Here is a 21383-nt window from a genome sequence, read left to right as displayed (position 1 = left end):
TCACCAGATACAATCTACAGATCCATCAGTCAAAGTGCAGTTGCTGCTGAGGTGTACTTCCCTCCCTTCTTCGTTCCCCCACGCCTTGCTGCTTCAGGAATATTAAATATGGGCTCTGTGGCCACTGCAGATGCAATGCCATTGATTTTGCGTCAATCCTCTGGGCTGCAGTAATTTGATTTGGTATCAGCAGTGACTAAATGAGACTTCTTGAAGCAAGAGCAGAGAAGATGAGGTGATGCATTGGCAGGTTTCTAATTCTGAACTGCTTCATATTTGCAGGTAGGGTTTGAGATTCATCAATACCAGAGAGGCTGAAGGATCCAGCTGCCTTTGTGGTGCACTTACAAAGATCCTGTCCTCCTGTTGTTTCCTTCCTTCTGCAATATCTTCTTTCTATACCTGAAAAGGATCTCAAAACAAGATAACCTTGGTATTTTTTTATAGTGCCGACTTTAACTAATAATGAAAATCCCTCTGAGAATTCAACAAGAAGATGTTATAAAGTTGCGTGCCAGGACCGAAAGGTCTAGGCCAAGTCCTGTTGGGTTTCTTTGGGAGAAGTTGCATTTTTCTTAAAGCGATATTCATCACAACTGATTCTACTCTAATGAGGATCCCAACCCCTTGTGGCACTCAGCGCTTCACCAGAGTCAGCAATGAGCCTAATGCAATTAGGCCACGGCCGTCTGACAGAACCCTCTTGGACTCGGCGAGAGACGGCCAAGATGTTTCCTAAATGTCGGCACAATCAGAAGAGCACGGCTCGAGTGCCACGGGCTCCCTCTGCGGCCCTCCTGGCTTTTTTTACTTTCCGTCAAACTTGTCTGCTCTGGTGAAAGCAACCTGTGGATTTAATAGAAATATATATGTTACTTTAAAGACTAAATCAGGGTTAAAATAGTTTTGAGTTTTTCATGACAGTTTCATTTTATTTTTGTTGTGACTTTTTGTTTGTCTGATTCAGACAGTTAAATTATGTTTACTATTTTTAATATTTGTTAAATGTTTAGTTTTAGTTTAGTGTTTATTAGTTATAGTAGTAGTGTTAGTTTTTTTCATACTTTGGTTAATTTTTAGCCACAGAATTCAAAAAAAGTGAAAATATTGTAATGAGATTATGTTTGCATGGACTGGGTAGTGAATACTCACTCAATTTTTGTTGAACAACCAACTTTTGCCGTCGCCATTTTTGCGAACTAGAATAAGTGCCACTAGGAGGAGTATGGAGTGCCGTAATTTGTCGACAGCTGACGTAAACTCTTTGTGTGTGTAGGTGGGGGGCGTCTATTTCATATAAGTTGGGAAGGCTAATAAATGTTTTGATAAACACAAAAACCCTGGATATTATATCTATAATTTCAGCATGTTTTAGTTCATTTCATAAACTCACATTACAGTTCCAGTTACTCATAGTTTGCCCCTTATTAATCATTGTTAAGGGTTAGTTTACGTTCAGTTTACTTTAGTTTTAGTTAACTATAATAACCTTGATCCCAGTATACTCAAAATATTCACAAATCTATTTTGGCGTCGCCAGAGTGAAGCAATGTTTCTGCATAAATCAACTTCATATGCATAGCTGGATTTTAATAGGGAGTGATATACAAGAGACAAATATTGTGCTCTTATCTGCATTATGATGGTGCATTGTGATTCACCGTACCTCCCCCTGACAGTGGCTGCTTTCTTTTCTTCTTCTTTTTGCCTCATCACTGAAGTATTCCCACCTCCCTGCGAGCAGTCTCCCCTCGTCACGTCCTCACCGGTGAGCAGCTCAATTCTGCCCCCAAGTGGCAGACGACAGCAACGACCGGCCACCGCCACAGACAAGGAGGTTAACAGCTCCAGATGCTCGCCGTCAGCTCCGCGGCTCCGCAGACGCAGGTGCCACGGCGGGTTCAAAAAGACGAACACACGTCAAATTATCACGGAGCCTGGCGGCGCTCCCGCTTTTTCTTTTTTTTTTTGATGAGCGGACATCAAATCAATAATCTGTTCATTAGTCTTACATGAGCAAATCTAAGAGTGATCCTCTGCTCAGAGAAATCGATACCGCATGTAGTTACTCATTGTGCCAGATCCTTTTCTCCATCCATAACAGACTTTTATGTGTATCTCTCCCAGCTGCAAAAAACGAACACCTCCCAATTACGGCAGAACAAATCCCCCTGTGTGTAACCTATCAGGATGCAGTGCACTGAATCTCTTTGAAGTTGCACCGGAGCAGAGATTTCTGTAATTCGTTGCAGGAGCAAAAAATGACATCCAACATCCAGCCCCTGAATGTGTTTTTGTCTGTCGGGCCGCAAATCTTTCTTTTTCCGTGCAATCAAGGTCACACAGTGAGAGGCCACTAACAATGTGTGGGCTTATTTCCCTCCTGCCTTCATTACTATACAATTAGCTGCGGTGCTATTCAATTTCCCTCATTTCAGACTTTGCAGATCAATATCACTCAGGCTGCTGGCTAAATGGTTTTGCTGCTTGGATGGCTTTTCTATAGCTTAAGGGGAGGTATCAATCACGGAGCTAAAAGAGACATTCAGTCCTGGAGTGAGAAACGAGCAGACAGTCTTTGAGGAGCAATTGCACAAGATTTGAGAGAGCTGTGGTGTGGTGGTGGTGAAACAGGGGCAGTGTGAAATATTTAAAAGTAGATATTACCACACAGTTCAGGAAGAATCAGGGTCAATATGTAAAATTGATTTCCTGACAAATAATTCAGCAGCTCTATATTTTTTGCCCTTTTTCGTCAGATTCGATGCAGTCTGGCTTTTAGAAACATCACTGTGCAGATTTTTTTTTTTCCACGATAAGGCTAAGCTGGATAAAGGAAAACAATATCACAAGGTTTTCCTGCTATTGAGGAAAACCTTGTTATATTGTTCTTAGCATATGAAAATTATATATTTTTTTGGTCAAATCATTTCTGAATTAGAGGAGAAAGTGTTTACAAACAACATAAGAGTCTGAAATGGTTGGTATTTATATGGGCGTACCTCAAGGTTCTGCACTGGTGTCTCTGCTTTTTGGTTTGTTCGGTTTTCCTGAAACTTGATCATTTTGTGCTGTTTCTCAGATGTACAAACAGATGCTGGTGTTGAATATTTATATACGTCATTCCAGCAGCAGAAGAAATGTCAGCCGGTCATAGCTTAGATCTATGACCGGCTTTATAACATGTAAATAGAGATCCAGATGTGAGCGCTATCATAGCGGTGAAGTCAGATGTTCAGGAAAGTTAGTTCTGACAGTCTCTAGGAAAAGTATTCATGTCTCTTAACTTCTTCATATAAACCTATAAAAAGTATAGAAAATAATACAATACAATAATACAAAATAATGACAGTTAAATAAAAAACATGCAATGTAAAATAGGTGATTGAATAAATATTCACACACACACACACACACACACACACACATACACACACACCAAAATGTGTGTGGGAAAATATTGGGCCCCCAGAGAGCCCTGAGACACTTATGGAAAAAGTTTATTGCTCAGTTGCATATGAATAATATCTGACCATCGGGACACAAACAGGAAGTACTATACCACGATAACACGAGGGAATATATGAGCAAGCTAGATAAAAATGTTTCAGTTGCATAATTCTGGGATTTAACTGAGCATAATAAATTACATATTTTGATATTTTTTTATACTAATCTGTAAAAAAAATATTCTAAATCAGCAAAATAGTTGTTTGTAGCAAGACAAATCTATAAATATGTATATTAGTGGTGGTAAATGAAGACAATAATAATAATTAGCTCAAATGAAGCAACATAAATGGCTTACTATCATGATGTGTGTGGAGTGGACCCAATCGCAGCCGGCAGTAGATGTAGTATACTGTGGATATATCAATGAAGAAAACCAACAACAAAAATCTGAAATCCAAGGGTGCAAGGAAATCCAGAACACAAGCAAAGGGGAGACATGAGATAGCAACGAGCATAATGACGAGCTGGGTAACGAGACAGACTGGAGAGTTGTGACTGAGATAGAGGAGCTTAAATACTGGGAGGGAGTAAATGGAACAATGGACCTAACGAGATGAGATGATAGCAGGTGTGAGTAGTTGGCACAGGAGCAAGATGAGGGGCAGGGAGAAGATGGTCCAGGGAGCCTGAGGGGATCTGCTGGGGAAAACAACAGGGAGCTGAAAATACAGAAGACACATTCAGAGTAAAGAAAATCTCATAAAGTAGAAGAGAGGAAGACATGAAGGAAAACATAAACAAGGCTGATCTAACAAGAACCAAGGAACATAGAACTAGAGTAACTAGAAGATCTAAACAAAGAAATAACCTAACTAGAATCACTAAAGAAAGATGAACATAGATTCAGACAAAAAGACTAACTAAACCTAAAGTGATAAAATAAGAAAATGAGGTACACTAACAGGGGGAACTAGAAGGACTTAAGAAATAACATAACTAGGATTACTAAAAAATGGATGCAGACATAACAGAATTCAACCTAGAAGGACTTAACTGGAACTACTAAAGAAAGGTATACCTAGACTCAGACTGAACCTATGGTAACTAAAGAATAAACCTAATTAGAAACATTATGAAGGACTGAAAATAAGGAAAGCAATAATAAGGCATCATGAAAGGCCAACCTAAAACATAATGCAAAATAAGACGAAAAGCAGCAGAGTCCTGACACTTACATATGGTTTTTTTGTGACAGTTTCTCACTGGGCTTTATTCATGCTGACGGACTGAACTCCACGCTGAGAGATCCGGTAGCGGATCAAGGTTGACGGGTCCAGTTCTGCGGTTCAACAGCTCGTTGTTAACCCACGTGAGAGCAGTTAGCGCCATCACAGCGCGGGGTGAGATATGAACGCAGCTCGATCGATGTCCTCGCTTTCAACGGAACAACCAGACACCGACTCCATCTCTGAGGGTAATTAGTTGTGGCGTGGTCGCCCAGGTCCATTCAGGGCTGGTTATTACCGCCAGAGGCAGACAGGCGGAGGGCGCGGGGTCGGGGGTCACCTGAACCCAAAGGCGGGAACTTGGAGAAATGTAGAGTCTCCTATAGGAGAAGGAGGGGACCTATCTTTGGAAATGTGTGGAGACGTGAAGGGAAAGAACGCATCACAGACCTGCTCTAGATCTTAATCTCCACCAGAGCTCAACTTCTAATCACGCCGCATCGATCGCATCCAAGCAGAAGGAAGTCGAAACTCTTTTTACTTTGCTGTTCAGCAAATTCCCATCAAGGACATCATTCAGGAACAAAACCCAGCAACTGTGCTGCATCTGTATCTGTATATTGCAACAGAGAGGCAAAGAAATGTTTGCCTATATTAGATGAATTCTAGTTTTGCTTCAGTTACAGGTTATTATTAACACTGCAAAAACAAAATCTTACAAAGTATTTTTGATCTAGTTTCTAGTGCAAACATCTTGATGTAAAACAAAACTAACTTACAAATTTAGCATGACAACGCAGCTTGTTTCAAGTAATTCCTCGATATTGAATAAAAAGTACTACCTTAATTGGCAGATTATTTGATTATTTCAGTTAAAACAATTGTTTTCCTCATATTATAATTGAAATAATCTGCCTGTGAAACTAGTTTTTTTTTTAAAAAATCAACATTGAAGAATTATTTACAAAAAACAAGCTCCAATATTTTGCTGAATATTTTCTTGTAAGTTTTGTTTTATTTCAAGTGCACTAAGACATTTGCACTAGAATCTAGTCCAAAAATTTATAAGATTTCATGTTTTTGCAGTGCAGTTTTAATATCACAGACCTAAATCAAGACAAAATACAGTTTTTAAATTATGATTTTAATTAAGGTGGGAAAAGTTGTTCAGAACCAAACTGTCTTTGTGTCATAAATGTTTATCCTCTTTCAAAGTGTGGTCCAGGGGCCATTTGTGGACCTTAAAATGATTTTGTTTGGCCCCTGACCACAGATCCAGAATATTGAAAATTTGGCCAACAAACTGAACCAAGATATTTGGAAATGGTTGTCTTCTTTTAGTAAGGCAAAAGTTTGAAGCACTTTTAATGCTTTGGATCTTTAACTATGCACCAATTTCACAAAATTAAAAATTATTGTTGGACAGGTAAAAGTAAAAAAAACAAACTCTAATAAATAAAAATAAAAAATAAACGAACACCTTTTTGCATTTTTACGTTAATTAATTTTGGGTTAATACTCAGTAGTTTAAGCTCACCAGTTTTGCCCTCGCTGCTCTAAACGGTAACGACTGGTAAAGTCTTTGACTATACCGTCCCAAAACCTTCATTTTCTTTTCTTTTCATCATACTGAGGTCAGATTTGATAAAGCAACCGATGGCTTTGCAACAGGACTGATAACAAAGTGACTCTGACTTTTTTTTCTTTCAGTAAAATATCTTTTTTCTCAGAGTTCTACCTTTTTACTTAGAATTATAATTTTTTTCTCCGAATTCTAAAATTCTCAGAATTCTGAGGGAGAAAAAACGCTTTTGTCCCACATTCAGAATTCTTTTTTTTTTAGTGACTCTAATCTGTCATAAATAAAGATCACATTGCAACAGTGGGATGGCTTCTTTTAAAGAGTAACTCTGTTCTTGACATGCCTCAGTCAAGACAGCGATGGTGAATCAGAAAATCTTCATTTCTTGCATACAAATGAGCATTTATACACAAAATTAAGCAAAGATGGGCAAAAAACAAACAAACATCCCGACCCCACTACGGTACAAGGGTGTACAGAAAATGGATGGATGGATGGATGAAAAAAAATACACAAACTCATGTTTTTTATATATATATATATATCATTCTTATTAATCACAAACATTTTCACAACAACACTTATTTGAACAGCTGCTGCTTTTAATACTGAAGAATCATTTGGGAGCCACCAGAGAACAACGTAGCGAGGTTCTGGTCACACACAGAGAGGCAGCCGTCAGCACTGAACGGCCAGACACTCATGCAGCAAAGAATCAACAACACGGAGTCTCATTCAGTGATAAAGCGGCAGTTTGCGAAACGCAGCTCCACGTCTGAATTCATCTCTCCACAGGCACAACGAAGCTGCACACGTTTGTCAGTAACGGCGCTGGAGTTCACTATGTTAGAAACCACCAAACTTCTACTCTACAAAGTACTTCAGAGGCAACGTGCAGAATAGAAACAAAAAAAAAAAAGGCAAAATCCAAGATTCTCAGGAATATTTTTCTACAGGCTGCTGTCGAATAATAACAATAATAATAACAATAATAATAAAAAAGCCTCATTAGGTGATTTCAGTTTCACTTCCCCGCTTTGATCCCTTAAAAAAAACTGTTGCCAAATTTGCGAGGGAAGGATGTGGTGTGACGGCAGCGTTTGTCTGTCTCTGCTAGGCTCACGATCACAGTACGGCGAAAACGGCACGGCGCTCACTACAGGACGGCCACCGACACGAAGGGAAACGTGACAAAAACACGGCCGCGTTCGCCGGCGCTCTAATTACAGGCGTCTAAACGCTCCTGTCTGCTGTCGCTTTTGTCTGCCCAGCAGATGTTTTTGTCACGGTTTCCACAAAGCAACAATATATCTGACATCAAAATTGGGTCCTTGTTGTGGCTCCACTCAAATACATACTTGAGAAAACGGCACAGAGGAAAACAAAAAAGAAACAAGAGCATCTCAGAGAAAAGGAGACAATAGCTTAGTCTGAGTGGCCGCTTTACATTCGTGGCAATAACAGCACCGCTTTAATGTTCTGAAGAAGAGCAGACATCCACCTCAAGATGCACACTGACTCTAAAGTTTCACTGAGAAAATACAATTTTATGGATTGTTTTTTTTAAAATACAGAAAGAAAACCATACAATATTTCTAAACATGAACATTCTCTGCAGACTGAATCAACACACACGTTGCACCATCGATTTAGGTGAAGACAGCGTGCTGTTCCAGCATGAGTCCACCGTGTGGCAGCGTGTTCAGAGCGTGTTCCCCCTCGGTGTTGAGGGTTCTACCACTAACATGCCGTGTTAGTGAGAGAACGTTCTCCGCTGGGTTCGGGTCTCTGATCTGGCTCCGTGAACACCGCCGTCGTCTGGGGTTTGGGGTGGGGTTCAGGGTGGAGAGGGCTGCGGGCTGACAGCGGCCCACTCCCAGAACACAGCCTGCAGTTAAAGGCTCCTAAAAGAAACAGGAAACCATCAGCATAATGGCAGCCACACCAGGTGGACAAAACAGGAAACCAGGATGTCAGATCTGTGCTCTGCACTTCCTCCTTCAGCTGGTCTGAGGAAAGAATGAAGAATCATGGGAAATATGAAGCATTTGACTGAATAGTAGGTCAACATTGTCTTAAATAACCCATTAGTGAGGGGGAGCTGTTTGTAAAGTTACACTGTAAAAAATGAGCTGCAGTGTTTTGGTTTCTTTAGCCTGTCAGAGAGGGGGGGGAAATGGGTGTTCATGTTTCAAAGTCATATTTTCACCATGTTATTCGTATACTTATAAATGTCAAAGTTTGAAAGTAAATATTTAACAAATCTTTAGCTAAAAGTATTTATTTTAACTACAAATTTAGTTATAAAGTAAATATTTTCCCAACTAAATGTCTATATTTAGGTGTGACCTCAATATTTAGCTTGCTAGCTAAATACTTAGAAACAAAGCTAATTATTTAATTTGCTAATTAACAAAGTTGAAATATTAAATTTTAGTTAGCAAGCTAGATATTTAGCACTCGGCTAAATAAATATTTAGCAAGCAAGCTAAATACTTAGCAACTTAAATATTTAACATGCCAACTAATTTGAAACTTAAAAAAATCCATCCATCCATCCATCCATCCATTTTCTTTCACCCTTATCCCTTAGTGGGGTTGGGAGGGTTGCTGGTGTCTATCTCCAGCTAACGTTCTGGGTGAGAGGCGGGGTCACCTGGACAGGGCATCACAGAGACAGACAGGACAAACAACCATGCACACACACACTCACACCTAGGGAGAGTCAGTAAGTTAAATGTTTAACTTCTTAACTAACTTGCTAGCTACATATCTAGCTTGTATCTAGTTTGTGAATTAAATAGATTGAAACTCTGACATTTATAAATGTATGAATAGTATGAATAACATGGTGACAATATGACTTTGAAAATTGAACATTCTTTTTTTTTCTCTACGGCTAAAGAAATAAAAATATTGCTGTTAATTCTTTTTACTGTGTAATTTTACCAATGACAATCCATCATTTTGATCACATAAAGCCAGATAAATGTGCAAAGATTAGCTAAATTGTAAATTCTTCCAGTTTACTAAGCTTAACAAAAGTATTCAAATGATTTTCTTTTTTTTTTCTTTTTACTCGATGTTACATTACAAACACTATCGTCAATGTATTATACGATGATTTGTTTGACAGACTAGAAAAAAAGTGGTGCATAGTTGGCAAAAGGAATGAAAATGATTCATGGTTCGTATGTTTTCAAAATATACAAAAGCAAAAATATGGCGAGTGTTTTCATTCCCCCCTCTGAGTTGATTCTTCACAGAAACCTTTTCCAGATGCAGTTCTTCGTGCCTCTGCGTAAACACACTTCACCCGTTTCAAAAATGTGTGGATATATTTTTGCCCCACAGCCTCTTTATTGGCGAATATGACCATGTCATTTTGCATTCTTGTTGTTTAATTAGCCTATTTAAGAAAACACTGGTCTCCGACTTAGCAGTAAGATAATTCTCAGAGGGGGTAAGATGGTACAAAAGAAGAAGAGTCATTCCTCCAAAGAGAAATTAGGCAAATTTCTTTGCCGTCCGTTATCTCCACTTGCCTTTTTTCTTTTAATACACTGATTAGTTTCACTTGTGAAGGCCTTTAAGAATTATTCAAATCAAACAGCCTGGGAAATGAAAGAACGCAATTCGACTGAACTGCTCACAACTCATATTTATTTATATGCAAGCTGTGATTGGAGCCCATAAGGAGTCATTGATGTTTTTCAAAGGACCAAAAGCCACAAAGGCTTTTAGAAGACCTAAAGGTTTTTCTGGCACGGTTACAGTTATTAAAGCTCACTTATTGATCTCTTTATTTCCATAATACAATCCTAAAGGAAGGAAGCGAGGCAAAGAAATGGGCTTAACAGCACCTGTGCTGCGGTTAATGGATAACATTGCAGGACTCGTGTTCTTGGATATGTCCATAGCTGCAGTAACATGTGGCTGTGCTGTTGGTTGACTTATGAAAGATGATTGCATTTCGCCTCGTTTCCATTGAGCGCTACGGATCACTATTTTTTTTGTTTCCATTGAAAAAGTGGCCCATGCAACCGACCTGTGCCACACTATTCCTTGACCCCCTTCGGTTGTAAGTTCATAGGTCAATAGTACTGTATGGTTAAGGTCAACTACTGGCATCACACAACACCGTCCACTGATTGGAGAACAGAAGAGCGTCACTGCTTGCAACAAACATGAGGTGTACTAGTGGGTTATGTTTGTCGTCGCACTGGTAGACGCAACGTTAGCTGTTTGAGTTTAAGCCCGCCTGTCCAGTGAGAGTCCATCTGGCAGTGGAAATGCTTTCCATAAAACAGAGTACCGGCCCGTACCGACCCATGCTGTACCGCTAAGTGGACTGGGAAAGCGTTTGTTTCTGGTTACCATGTAAACCTGACCTGTCTCTAAAGACCAGTCAGTCAGTCAGATGTGGCATCATTCAGATTGTTGTAGAGCATTCATCTCCAGAGTTTGGGGCAGAACTCGTATTCCTGAAGTGCATCTGACGCTACCGCCAACAAACATCATCCACCACCTGCCTGCTACAGTTCACTTTGCCTTTTCACATAACACAAATCAGGCTGATAGAATCACAGGTTGTGTGTTTTCAGACTAACCAACTGATATTTTGCGACCAAAGGTGTGTAGTTTGCAACTTGCTGGAGTCATCTCAGCAAAATATCTAAGATGCATGCCTCATACTCTGGAATATTATGCATATCATAAACCTCAAATCATCTTGAACATAAAATCGAGTGCACTGAACTCCGCTGGCTTAACCAAAGTCACCAAATCTCAGTCCAGCACAGTGAACCTCGGCCTATTTGCAGCTCAGTGTTTACAGATCTGTCTACAGAACGTACATGCAAGTTTTTCATGGATTTTTCCACAGAATATATCTCAAGTATTTGAAAGAAAATGCAGTTTGTGAAGCTGGAATACCAAGTCAAAGCCACTGACATGCTATGGACTGGCATTTGAAAATCAACCAATCCAGGAGTGCAATTTCATTTCCTCACTGGTGGACGACTGCAGCAGTTTTATTTTAAATAAAATAACTATAAAATGCAAACTTTTGTTTGTCTTCAGACACCTCTGCATCTGCTGTGTTTGGAGCCTGAAGAGAGGACGCATACCTGACAAAAATAACTGCAAACTGCACAATTCTGCAGGATTGCTCCTACATGTCTTTAGAGCAACGTGCTTCATGAATCCAAGGCAGAAATAAAGATGAAGGTTAAAGTCAAATAACTGTAGAAATAGAGGAGATAGCAGTGCGTCATGACTTTTCCCCTCAGTGTTTTACATGTGAAAGAGCATCTTGTAGGCTCTACCAGCAGCCTCCGCCTGACCGCTCTCTGCCTTGCCCAACAGATATCACAGAAACTTCAGGAGTCATCCAGGGCCAAACAGGTAGTTATTAACAAGAGTGAAAATCAATTACAGCTGTGGGAAATCTGCGAAACGCAGAGAGACGTCAACGACACGCAGAAGAGGAATGCAATAACATCGAGCATCTCTCACCTGGTTATAGATGGACATCAAATACTCCCTCCTCGACCGTCTCTATGTCCTCTTCTGCAATGACTGACAGAGACAGAGAGTAAGAGAAGACTGAGAGCTCAGAACACCTTGAGCACTGGCCGGATCTTTACGGCATTCTGGTTCAATTATCTGGAAATCCTGAGTCCTCCAATCAGCCAGAGAGAAAAGGTTTCCCTGTGATAAGCTAATTATATTTCCATTACAAATTATACTCTATTCGCTCACCGCGTGAATGAATAAAAATACCACAGTATTTGCACACAATTACTATGATGTACTATTATTTTTGATTTTAATGCATACATTTTAACATAAATATCCTGCTATATTTGCTACTATTTATGGTAAAGATTAATTTAGAACTCTAGGAAAATGATTTGCATGGATTTTTTTCTGTTATGATCACTTTAATGTTTCCAGTCATCAAACAAATTCACTAGAGAGTAAAAAAACATTTTCCAAGTCATTCATTTGCAGCATCAAATAAGATAAGTATTAAGGCAAATAAAAAGGTAACTGGCTTGAATCTCCTCTGTCACTGTGGAAGATTCACAGAACAAAGAGGTGTGTGATACTGGGAATGTTGGCACAGACTGGCTACTGAGTGAATACAAACTCAGAAATTTTGAGATTAATCTCAAACTTGGAAATTTCAAAAGTCTAAAATCTTTGACTTCTGAAACTCTGAAGTTTTTTTCTAGAAATTTTCTGGGATTGATCTCAAAACTTCAGTTATTTTGAGCAAATGTTCAACTTTTCAAACCCAGAAATTCCTTGGTTTTTTCTTTAAAAAAAAATCAGAGACTAACCTCAAATTTTCTGTTTTTTTTTTAAGCAAATCTTCAACTTTTCAAATTCAGAATTTTTGTTTTCTTTTGCTAGAAATTTTCTGAGATTAAACCAAAAAATTTCAGAGTTTTTGTCAGAAACGTAGCCCTTTTTTTCCATCCACACTGGTGCTAATACGCCGTCGTCCTCACCTGTGTTCTGCAGGCTGGGCGGAGTGTTTGCAGGTGGTGGGAAGCTGTAGGACCGGGCCTGCAGGGCAGGCGGAGTCTCGTGGCTGATGCTCTTGGTTCTCTTCCTGCACTCCACGGCCAGGCGGCTGCGGCAGGCCTTGTGGCAGTTCACCCCGCAGGCTGCAGCCGGAGGTTTGACACGGCGGACGAAGGACGCCGGCAGGGACAGGTGTCGGGAGAGGAGGAGAGGACGGCGAGTCGGATGGAGAGGCAGGGAGGATCGGCGACAAGGGAATGTCCATTTGTTTGGGACGGCGGAGGAATGGGGAGGAAAGACAGGGTCAGACAACGGGACGGGTCCAAACCGAAACATGGGGGTAAATGGGAGAGCTAGTGGCGACAGAAAAGTGCTTTGGCACAGCATGCAGACACACGAGCACCGGCACACACACACAGACAGGTCAACCGTACTCAACAGTAACTCTGTAAACTGGGGCGAGTCTGAGAGGAGCGGGAGCAGTAGTGGTGGGTCACCCAGCGAGGAAGCAAGAAAACTGAATATTTACCTTCAGTTACGTATATTAAAAATGATTTTTGAGCCTTGAACTTTTCCACAGTATGTCATGTTACACTTAGAAACTTTTAATTTACACATTTTTGACAGAAACTCTCCATCCACTCAGACCTAATTTGAGCCAGAAGTGGGTGGATCGATACAAAACAATAAGAAAATGATCAACTTCTAGATTGGATCAATAGCAGCGTGTTAAGATTGCAACAAAACATTTTGTTTTGACTTGCTTATTTTCAATGGTTTCTGTTTATCATGTTAATATGTTCGTAGAGTAGACAGATATAAACTGTCAAAATTCTATCCTTGGTTTTAACACAATAATTCAAAAGAAAAAACAACAAAAACACACTGAAGTCAGATCAAGTCAGTTTGATGATATATCAAACCTAAATGGTATAAAGTATTGATACTGGCATCGGTACTGGCTCTGTATTTACTTGGTATCAGATCGATACCAAAACATGCAGTATCATTCACCTCTAATTTGAGCGACACCCAGTATTCATGCAGGTTAGGGGCCACAGTCACCTGCAAAAAGCTACAATTTGCAAATACTTGGTACTCCCTCTAAAATTGTTCTAACTGCTTATTGTAATACTTCACACACCAAATTATCTTAGTATGCATTAATACACAGTGTATACTGTCATAGTGCTACTTCAAATGCGAGCATCCACAATCTTTTTTCTACTGTTGAGTGGTGCAGCCAATCTGATTGGCTAACGACAGCCAATGGCCTGTCAAGTAGCACTGCCTTGATTCCTCAGCTTTCCAAGCTGCATTTTCTTTCTAATATTTTCAATATGATCAAGAAGAAAACGAGTGAAAAGGAAAATTTTCCGCAACTGATTCAGAAAAAACCCACAATTTTGTGAATACTGAGCTGCAAATAGGTAAGTGTCCTCTAGAGCTGTGAGATATTTTGTTATCAATCTGATACCAAATTAGTATTGGGCCAATATCACCAATACCGATACTGTTATCAATACGTTTTATTATTCAAGTTTCATATGTCAATGAGCTTCTGACTCTTAGGTGTTTTTGTGTTTTTTCTTTTGAATTATTTTGTTAAAACTGAAGACAGAATTTGGACAAAGTTGGTAGATGTCTACAAAATATGTTAATAGCATATTAATATGATAAACAGAAAGAATATAAAAACAAAAGAAACATTTTTTGAAGTATAGTTGGGAAACTACAAAACAAAACAAAAAAAAATTAGAGGGAATCTGAAACTAAAGTGTCAATCTTACCACACTACTATTGATCCAATACTGATAAAGATTTGGTATCGACTTTATCAATACTTTGGATTGAGCCGCTCACCTCTGGTTCAGAGGTCCAATACAGTGGACCTCTGGACCACTGTATAATTTGGACAAAGTACTTTACTTTAAAAAAAATATCATATAACATGACTTGTGTGCATTTTTCTTAAATAAACAAAGTGCAACAAAATTATAATTTGAAAGCAAATTGAAACAATACAAAAAAATTATACAAAATTTCAAGAGACTATATGAAACTAAAGTATGCGGTAGTGGATACTAATAGATCTGATACTTGGTGGACGTATCAATACTTTGGATCGATACGCTCATCTCTAACAAAAACTACAATCCTCCAAATGTCCAAAGCTGATGGTAACATTCCCTAAAGACTCCGTAGCAAAATGTGGCTCTACAGAGTACTGACACACTGAAAGCCATTTATCCATTTTGTCCTACTCCACCAAAACACACTACTTCATGTTTGATGGATAAAAACCTAATACAATCAGTTGAAGTTTCTGACAAAATGCGAAGAAGTTCTAGATGTGTGGATGCCTCTGTAAGATTTAAACATCTGTAAGTCGAATGTCTGAGAGACAGATATGGGAGTCAGATCAAATATTTCTCAATAAAAAAAAGTGAAAGCTGCTGCTGCAGAAATGTCAAGCTGACTGAAAAAGTCTGAAACCCCCCCCAAATCAGGGCTATTTCTGTGGCTGTGTGTTGGAGTAAAAGTTAGAATGAACTGTGACAGCACTGCACCCAGTCACACACCTAGAGGCTTCCTATAGTTAAGTCTGAAATGCCTGACATCTGCTGCTCCGACACACACATCCCAGCAACCCACTCGCAGTCAGAGTCCTCCCACTCCTGCACTGCGCCACAGTGGGTGATTCATTTCAATTACACCCCTGGCGCTCTGTCTCCCTCCCTGAGTACAGCCTAACAATGGTAATGGGGATGAATGGCTGTGGGCCTGTCTCATTGACTTCCTCCGGTCTCATTAATGGAACAAGCCAGAACACACTGAAACTCCCAGTCAGACTACAGGCCTCTGAGTGGAGAGGATATTGGAAAGTGTGGGGGGAGTAGATGGGTTGAATGGGTGGGAGGTGTGTGTGTGTGTGTGTGGGTGTGGGTGTACCCACTGCAGAGACATCAGTCCTTTTTATGGGTGTGATTGTGTTTGACCCGCACTTAGCCTTCTCTGTAATACCAAAAGCCAAATGTGGACCGTCCTTTTATCGGTTAAAAATGTGAACTTAGATTGATTTCACTTTTTTAAAGGGAAAGTATTATGTTTTCCACGCACATAACGTGGAAAACATTTTATAGCACAATCAAGTAACTACCTTAATGTCAGTTACTATAAAAATAATAAACAAAAGTATGAAATATTTCATTCTGTAAATAATTTATTACTGAAATGAGTGACTTAAAAAATTGTACATTTCACAAGTTTACATTTTTTGAGATGTATTTGGGATTTTTTTTGGTTTTTGAGGTATGTTTTTTTTTCACTCTTTTGACATTTTTAGCAAAACATCTGAAAGTGCATGGAGAACATCTAGCAAATCCAAAACGTACAAGTTCTTCCACATAATCTATAGTAAAATCAACTATGAACACATTTTGACCTAAACTGCACAGTTAGATTCAAACTGCCAATCCACACTTTCCAGTCATTTATTCCTAGAAGGTTTATAGAATCACAGTTTCCCTATTGCCTCACATTCCGGCACTGCTTTGTGTTTGCAACGTGAAAAAAAGTGGAAAAGTTCAAAGGTTTTGGAATACTTCTGGGATTAGTTTGTGCTAATGAACAAATCAGCCTTTGAGTAAACACGTCTATTTTTCTTGTCTCCTACATTCGAGGTGCAGAGCGTTGTGAAAACTGCGTCTAATGACCCCAGCGAACACTAATTACTCTGGCTGCTATGCGACGGAAATGTTTGATGAAGGCTTGCCAGCGATTTAATAAGCAACAGTTAGCAAACCTGAAGGCCGAAATGAATGAGGAGAAAGTTAATACCAAAATTGCATGTGGACGAAAAGGAAATCCCTGTTTTTTTTCCAGAAAAGATTCAGTAGAATTCTTCCCCATTGCAAAGTTTGGAGAATTTACTGAACAGAGGTGGACCTGTTTTTTGCAAGCTAATGAGCTAATCGTTTGAGCCACTCTGGGTGTAAACTAGCAGAGCAGTCATTTGTCTTCAATCGCCTCCTGCTAACACCGCAGCAGACGAAAATCTTCCCGAGATCTGCCATCACTCCCTAAGTTTTTCCTCACATTCCATTCGCAGTGTTAAGTTATTTCCAGAGTATAGCATCTGCAGTTCATCACCAACTTGGCACAAACCACTGACAGCCTCTCCCCAGTGCAAAGAAGAAGGCTAAGTCAGTGTTTATGAAGGGAGTGTTGAAGGGAGAGGAGATGTTGGAGGTGTGTGTGTGTGTGTGTATGTGTGTGTCAAACACAAGTCTGTATGGAGGCCCGGAAGGGCAAATCCAGGCTTTACGTGTGGACATGGAGTAAAACAGAGTGATCCTGTACAGCTGATGAGATGGTGGCTCTGTGTGTTCTTGACATTTACTCTGTATATGCGTATGAGTTAGAGGGGAGATCAATGGGATCAAGAGATTCTCAGGAGGCGGCAGCCTTCCAAGTGGAACAAGAACATCTTCTCGGAGAATTGTTGTCTTACCTTTACACTTGTAGCCTTGTTTGTAAAAGCCCCATATCTAGAAGACAGAAAGGACAAGACAAAGGAAGAAGAAGGTTGGTGAACGGGTAATTAAGATACCTGAAAGGAAATGGATGGAGAAAACACACCAGTATGCAGTGACCCATTAAACTTTGTCACATTCTGTCAGTGTGTTTTGATGGGGGAACGTCAGTGTGTTTTGATGGGGGAACTTTAATTAGAAGGATAATAATACAAGGTCTGAACAATCCTTCACAAATAAAAACCAAGGAGAAACCTTTGATCTTTTTCCTTCCCCTCCACAAAGTAATGCACCATTTTGTGTCGGTCTATCAAATAAAATCCTCCCAAAATACATAAATGCTGTGGTTGTAAGGTTATGGTAAAGGCAGTAGTGGACACACTTCTGCTAATGCACTTAGCTCTTTAGCTAACTTTGAAGATGTTTAGCTCACTTAGGTACTCCTAAATAAAATTACAAATAAATTCCAAAGCACTATCTATGTATGTTGGCTGTTTTGTAAATTTTCAGTAGAATAATTTTTTTGCGCAACAGTTTGTTTCCTCTCCTCACGTTCTCTGCTTTTTCACTAATAACTATTTCAAACAAGAAACAAACAGAAACAAAATAGAATCCGGACAATAGAGAACAAGACATAAACATAAATATGATATCTAAGGCCATTATAGAACATGGAAATAATGTCAAAATTAAATTGGTGTTCGACGGTTGTGGTGTTTCAAGGGCAGATATTTTAATTGAAGTTAGCACTTTAGCATTCTGCTAAACATCACATTAGTGATTTAGTATTAGCTTCCGCTAAATACTGTGTTTGTGTAATGTTGTAATGTTAGTGGAACTAATGTTTGTTATTAGAGCTTCAGAGTTAGCTCAACTAACATTTTAGCTAGCGGTGTCTCCCACTAAAGGTAAAGGTATCAATATTTTTCCAGCGCACATATCAGCTGTGAATCAGTGAATCAGTGAATGCAACATCGCTAAGCAGTCAGGAACAGGAAGACGTTCAGCAGACGCCAAGAAGGCAGCAAATTAGCCTTGATTAATCATCGTTTCACCTCCAGCTTTCATGGAACTGAACAGGTTCAGTTGGATGGGAAACTTTGAGCAAGAGTTGAATATTTTTTTCTTGTTTTTCAAAAACAGAAAGAACACACCCATGTTCCCTACAAATATAAATTTTAAATAGAGGTTATATAGAGAAAAACTTTCCATAATAAGGGCTTCAGGTGTTTTACTTGTACAAAAAACTCTGTCCAATTATAACTGAAAGAAAATTGTATTTTGAATGATGATAATTATAGTTCTCATAGAGAAGCAGCATCCTCACATCACTCCATCTCAGCAGGATCCTCCAGCTGCAACATGACAGATGGGTCCTGCAGAGCATGATGACGGATGTTTAGTTACAAAAAAGTTGTATTTTTTATGTTCCCTTCATATACAGTAAATGCACATGGAAGGAGAGTTAAATTCCTTGTTTGTGTTACATAAACTTTGCAATAAAGCTGATGGAAATATAATGAAAAATGGAAAAATTTGAAATAATTGTCTCATTTCATAACTGGAAGTTTGGATCTTTAAATATCTCGAAAATTCCAACTATCCTAAAAGACCAAAGACTGACACATTTCTAAAATGGATGAACTGCGAACAGCAGAGGCTGTTTCCTTCTGCTAGGACTGCTGACATTTATGCCACACTATCTGGAAACAAGTGTTAAGAACACGACAAAAACAGATGTGAAAAAGATTAACATTCAGTAGCAACTACTACGAGTTTAACGTGACAGCAGAACACCAAATAAAACATCACATTAGGACAATTTGGTCAAAATAATTCAGAGAAACACGTCAAAACTGTTAGGCTGAGCAACGGAGAAGATTCAGCACAGAGAACGGAGAGTTGAATGGAAGAGGGAGTGGGGCGAGGATCTGAGGAAGGACTGTGTGTGTGCCAGCAGGAGAGACTTAGGCTAGTGATGAGGACGACATGATGACGTGATGCTGCAGAGAGCAGGAGAGGGTAGCTGGGGACATCTAGTGACAGATTCAGGGAACAGGACAGAACCGAATGACACCAAATCGAAACAAACCCACTTTCTGTTTTATTTGAATTTTACATGACAGACTAACATAAAGCAGCACTTACCTGTACCTAGAAATGTAATCCCTGTGCTGTTCATTTCAGGGGTATTTGATTAAAGGGGCTGCACTAATGTGCATGCCAGTTATGTCAGACTGCTTTCAACTAAAAAATATTCAGAACCATGTGTCATTTGTTACGATTCAGGAGACTTCAGGAGATTTTGGTGAAAATGGGGGAGCCGCTGCCTTCTGTTTCTAATCTCTTATAATTTTAGTTTTTGTTGAGCTGTGAAATTGAATGAAAGAAAATCAAATGCACCCTGTTCGGTTCGTTTGGGAGGTGAGAATGTGTGATGGAACTCTGACGCAGACCAAAAACTCTGATCTGTCTTGGTCCATTTGAAGTGAACTGTGGTGGGGTTTGAATGGTTATGTGGATGCAAAAACTACAGCGCAGGGCATTCTGGGTAAATACAACCAAAACAACCGCCCCAGTTTTCTGTTACCAGGAGAAATGGCTCGCAGTTTTTAGCCAAAGACAAAAGAAAAATCCCACATCTGCTAAAATCTGACGCTACTCCATTTTTGCTATTACATGTAGAAGTAATTCATTCGTATCTTCTTCGGACGTTTTCGTGTTGTTTCCTTCAGTAGTTCTTGGTGCAGCGCCACCACAGGTGAGGAGTTGAACAGGTCTTTCTAAACATTTGGGAAGCGAACCACAACAGCTAAAACTTGTAAGGAATGTTGCAATTTTGGTTCCCAATCAAACCGAGTCTACCAAACTATCAGGTGTGAAAACACTCAAAAAATGTGTTGAAAACAGAATTTAGCTTAGATACACATTTTAAAATACCCATTCACTTCATATCTGAATTTCCAAAACTGAACAGAGAGATGAGGTGAGACAGGGGCCAGAGCAGAGGGGGCTGGTGGAGGGGGACCCAGATCAAGAGGGGTGCAGCGGTGGAGGGGCTGGGGTGTGTGTGTGGAGGAGTGGGGGGACAATAACATGAAAGAGCCGAGCTGGAGATCACACACAGCACTGGCACATCTGAGGAGGCACAAAATATCCTGACCTCTCCACACACACAAACACACACACAACTACAGAGAAGCCATAAGAACAAATACGCCACTAGCTACAAACGTAGATACACACACACACACACACCACACAGGCAGGGGCTGCGCAACAAAGAGAAGACAAACATCTAGACACCGGCATCATCACAGCTCAGCCTACACACACTGACCTTTGCTGCTGCTGGAGTCGGTGAAACACAATGAAGCTCACACAGGAGTCGGAATAACGCTCAGTTACACACTTATTGGTTTATGTGACTTTTCTCCGCTAGCTTTTGAATTAGCATGCTAATTCTAAATGTATTTAAATGAACAGTTTATCAAAATTCAGCTTTTTTTTTTTTAGGCTGACTATTTTTAAACTCCTTTCTTTTAATTTTCCACCCAATAAAAAGTTGCCGTTGAAGCGCATCGATTTGGTAAAAACACAAAATAAGATCTTTAGCCATTTCTAGCCTTAGTGCTTTTCTTGCATAGCCGCGAAGAGCTCACAGTGACTTAAAGTTACAATGTTGACCTTTCTCAGCTGAGAAAGCTCCAGAACAATGAATGTATCTTTTTGTAAAATATGTGGAAACTACTTTAATTTTTCACATGATGCAGACCAAAGAAGTCTGGAAGATTTATGCAGATAGATCTTAAGAATTAATTTATCTATTGCTGACATCTGCAGCCTGTGGCTCTCAATGACTTTTACAAAAAATTCCAAAAACACTTTAGCTTACCAGTTTTTCCTAGGTGTTTTTGTCCAACATATACATACATTTCTGCAAAGAATGACACAATATTTTTTATCATCTTACTTTAAATTTAAATGTTGCAATGAAGAAAATGTATTAAATCTTAAAACAAAAGTAAAAATCACTGTTCTTTCCTAAATTTC

General features: G+C 39.5%; 1 protein-coding gene and 1 long non-coding RNA gene across 4 annotated transcripts in view; both read right to left on the bottom strand.

The window, feature by feature from the left end:
• Positions 1–3467: 3467 nt before the first annotated feature.
• LOC107836668 (uncharacterized) lies at positions 3468–5560 on the bottom strand. The gene is made up of 2 exons (XR_001662611.1): positions 4689–5560; positions 3468–4172 (listed from the first exon to the last, which is right to left on the bottom strand). It is a non-coding gene; the product is annotated as an uncharacterized LOC107836668 (long non-coding RNA).
• Positions 5561–6801: 1241 nt separating this feature from the next.
• LOC103140618 (RAS guanyl-releasing protein 2) overlaps positions 6802–21383 on the bottom strand; it is a 60526-nt gene continuing 45944 nt past the window's right edge. For 2 of the 3 annotated variants that reach the window (XM_007555851.2, XM_007555852.2), the window contains exons 14-17: positions 17309–17345; positions 12780–12938; positions 11779–11841; positions 6802–8165 (exon numbers count right to left, since the gene is read on the bottom strand). In XM_007555851.2, coding sequence (XP_007555913.2) covers positions 11783–11841; positions 12780–12938; positions 17309–17345 — 255 coding nt within the window. In that variant the 3' untranslated portion in view covers positions 6802–8165; positions 11779–11782. Of the gene's footprint in view, positions 8166–11778; positions 11842–12779; positions 12939–13471; positions 17346–21383 lie in introns of those variants that run through there. The other variant, XM_007555850.2, reaches the window with a different exon arrangement.

Source organism: Poecilia formosa, unplaced genomic scaffold, assembly GCF_000485575.1.
Source record: "Poecilia formosa unplaced genomic scaffold, Poecilia_formosa-5.1.2 Scaffold73, whole genome shotgun sequence".
In the NCBI taxonomy this organism is placed as follows: domain Eukaryota; kingdom Metazoa; phylum Chordata; class Actinopteri; order Cyprinodontiformes; family Poeciliidae; genus Poecilia; species Poecilia formosa.
Note: the sequence above shows the minus strand (reverse complement) of the source record. Positions and strands in the feature narration are given on the sequence as shown.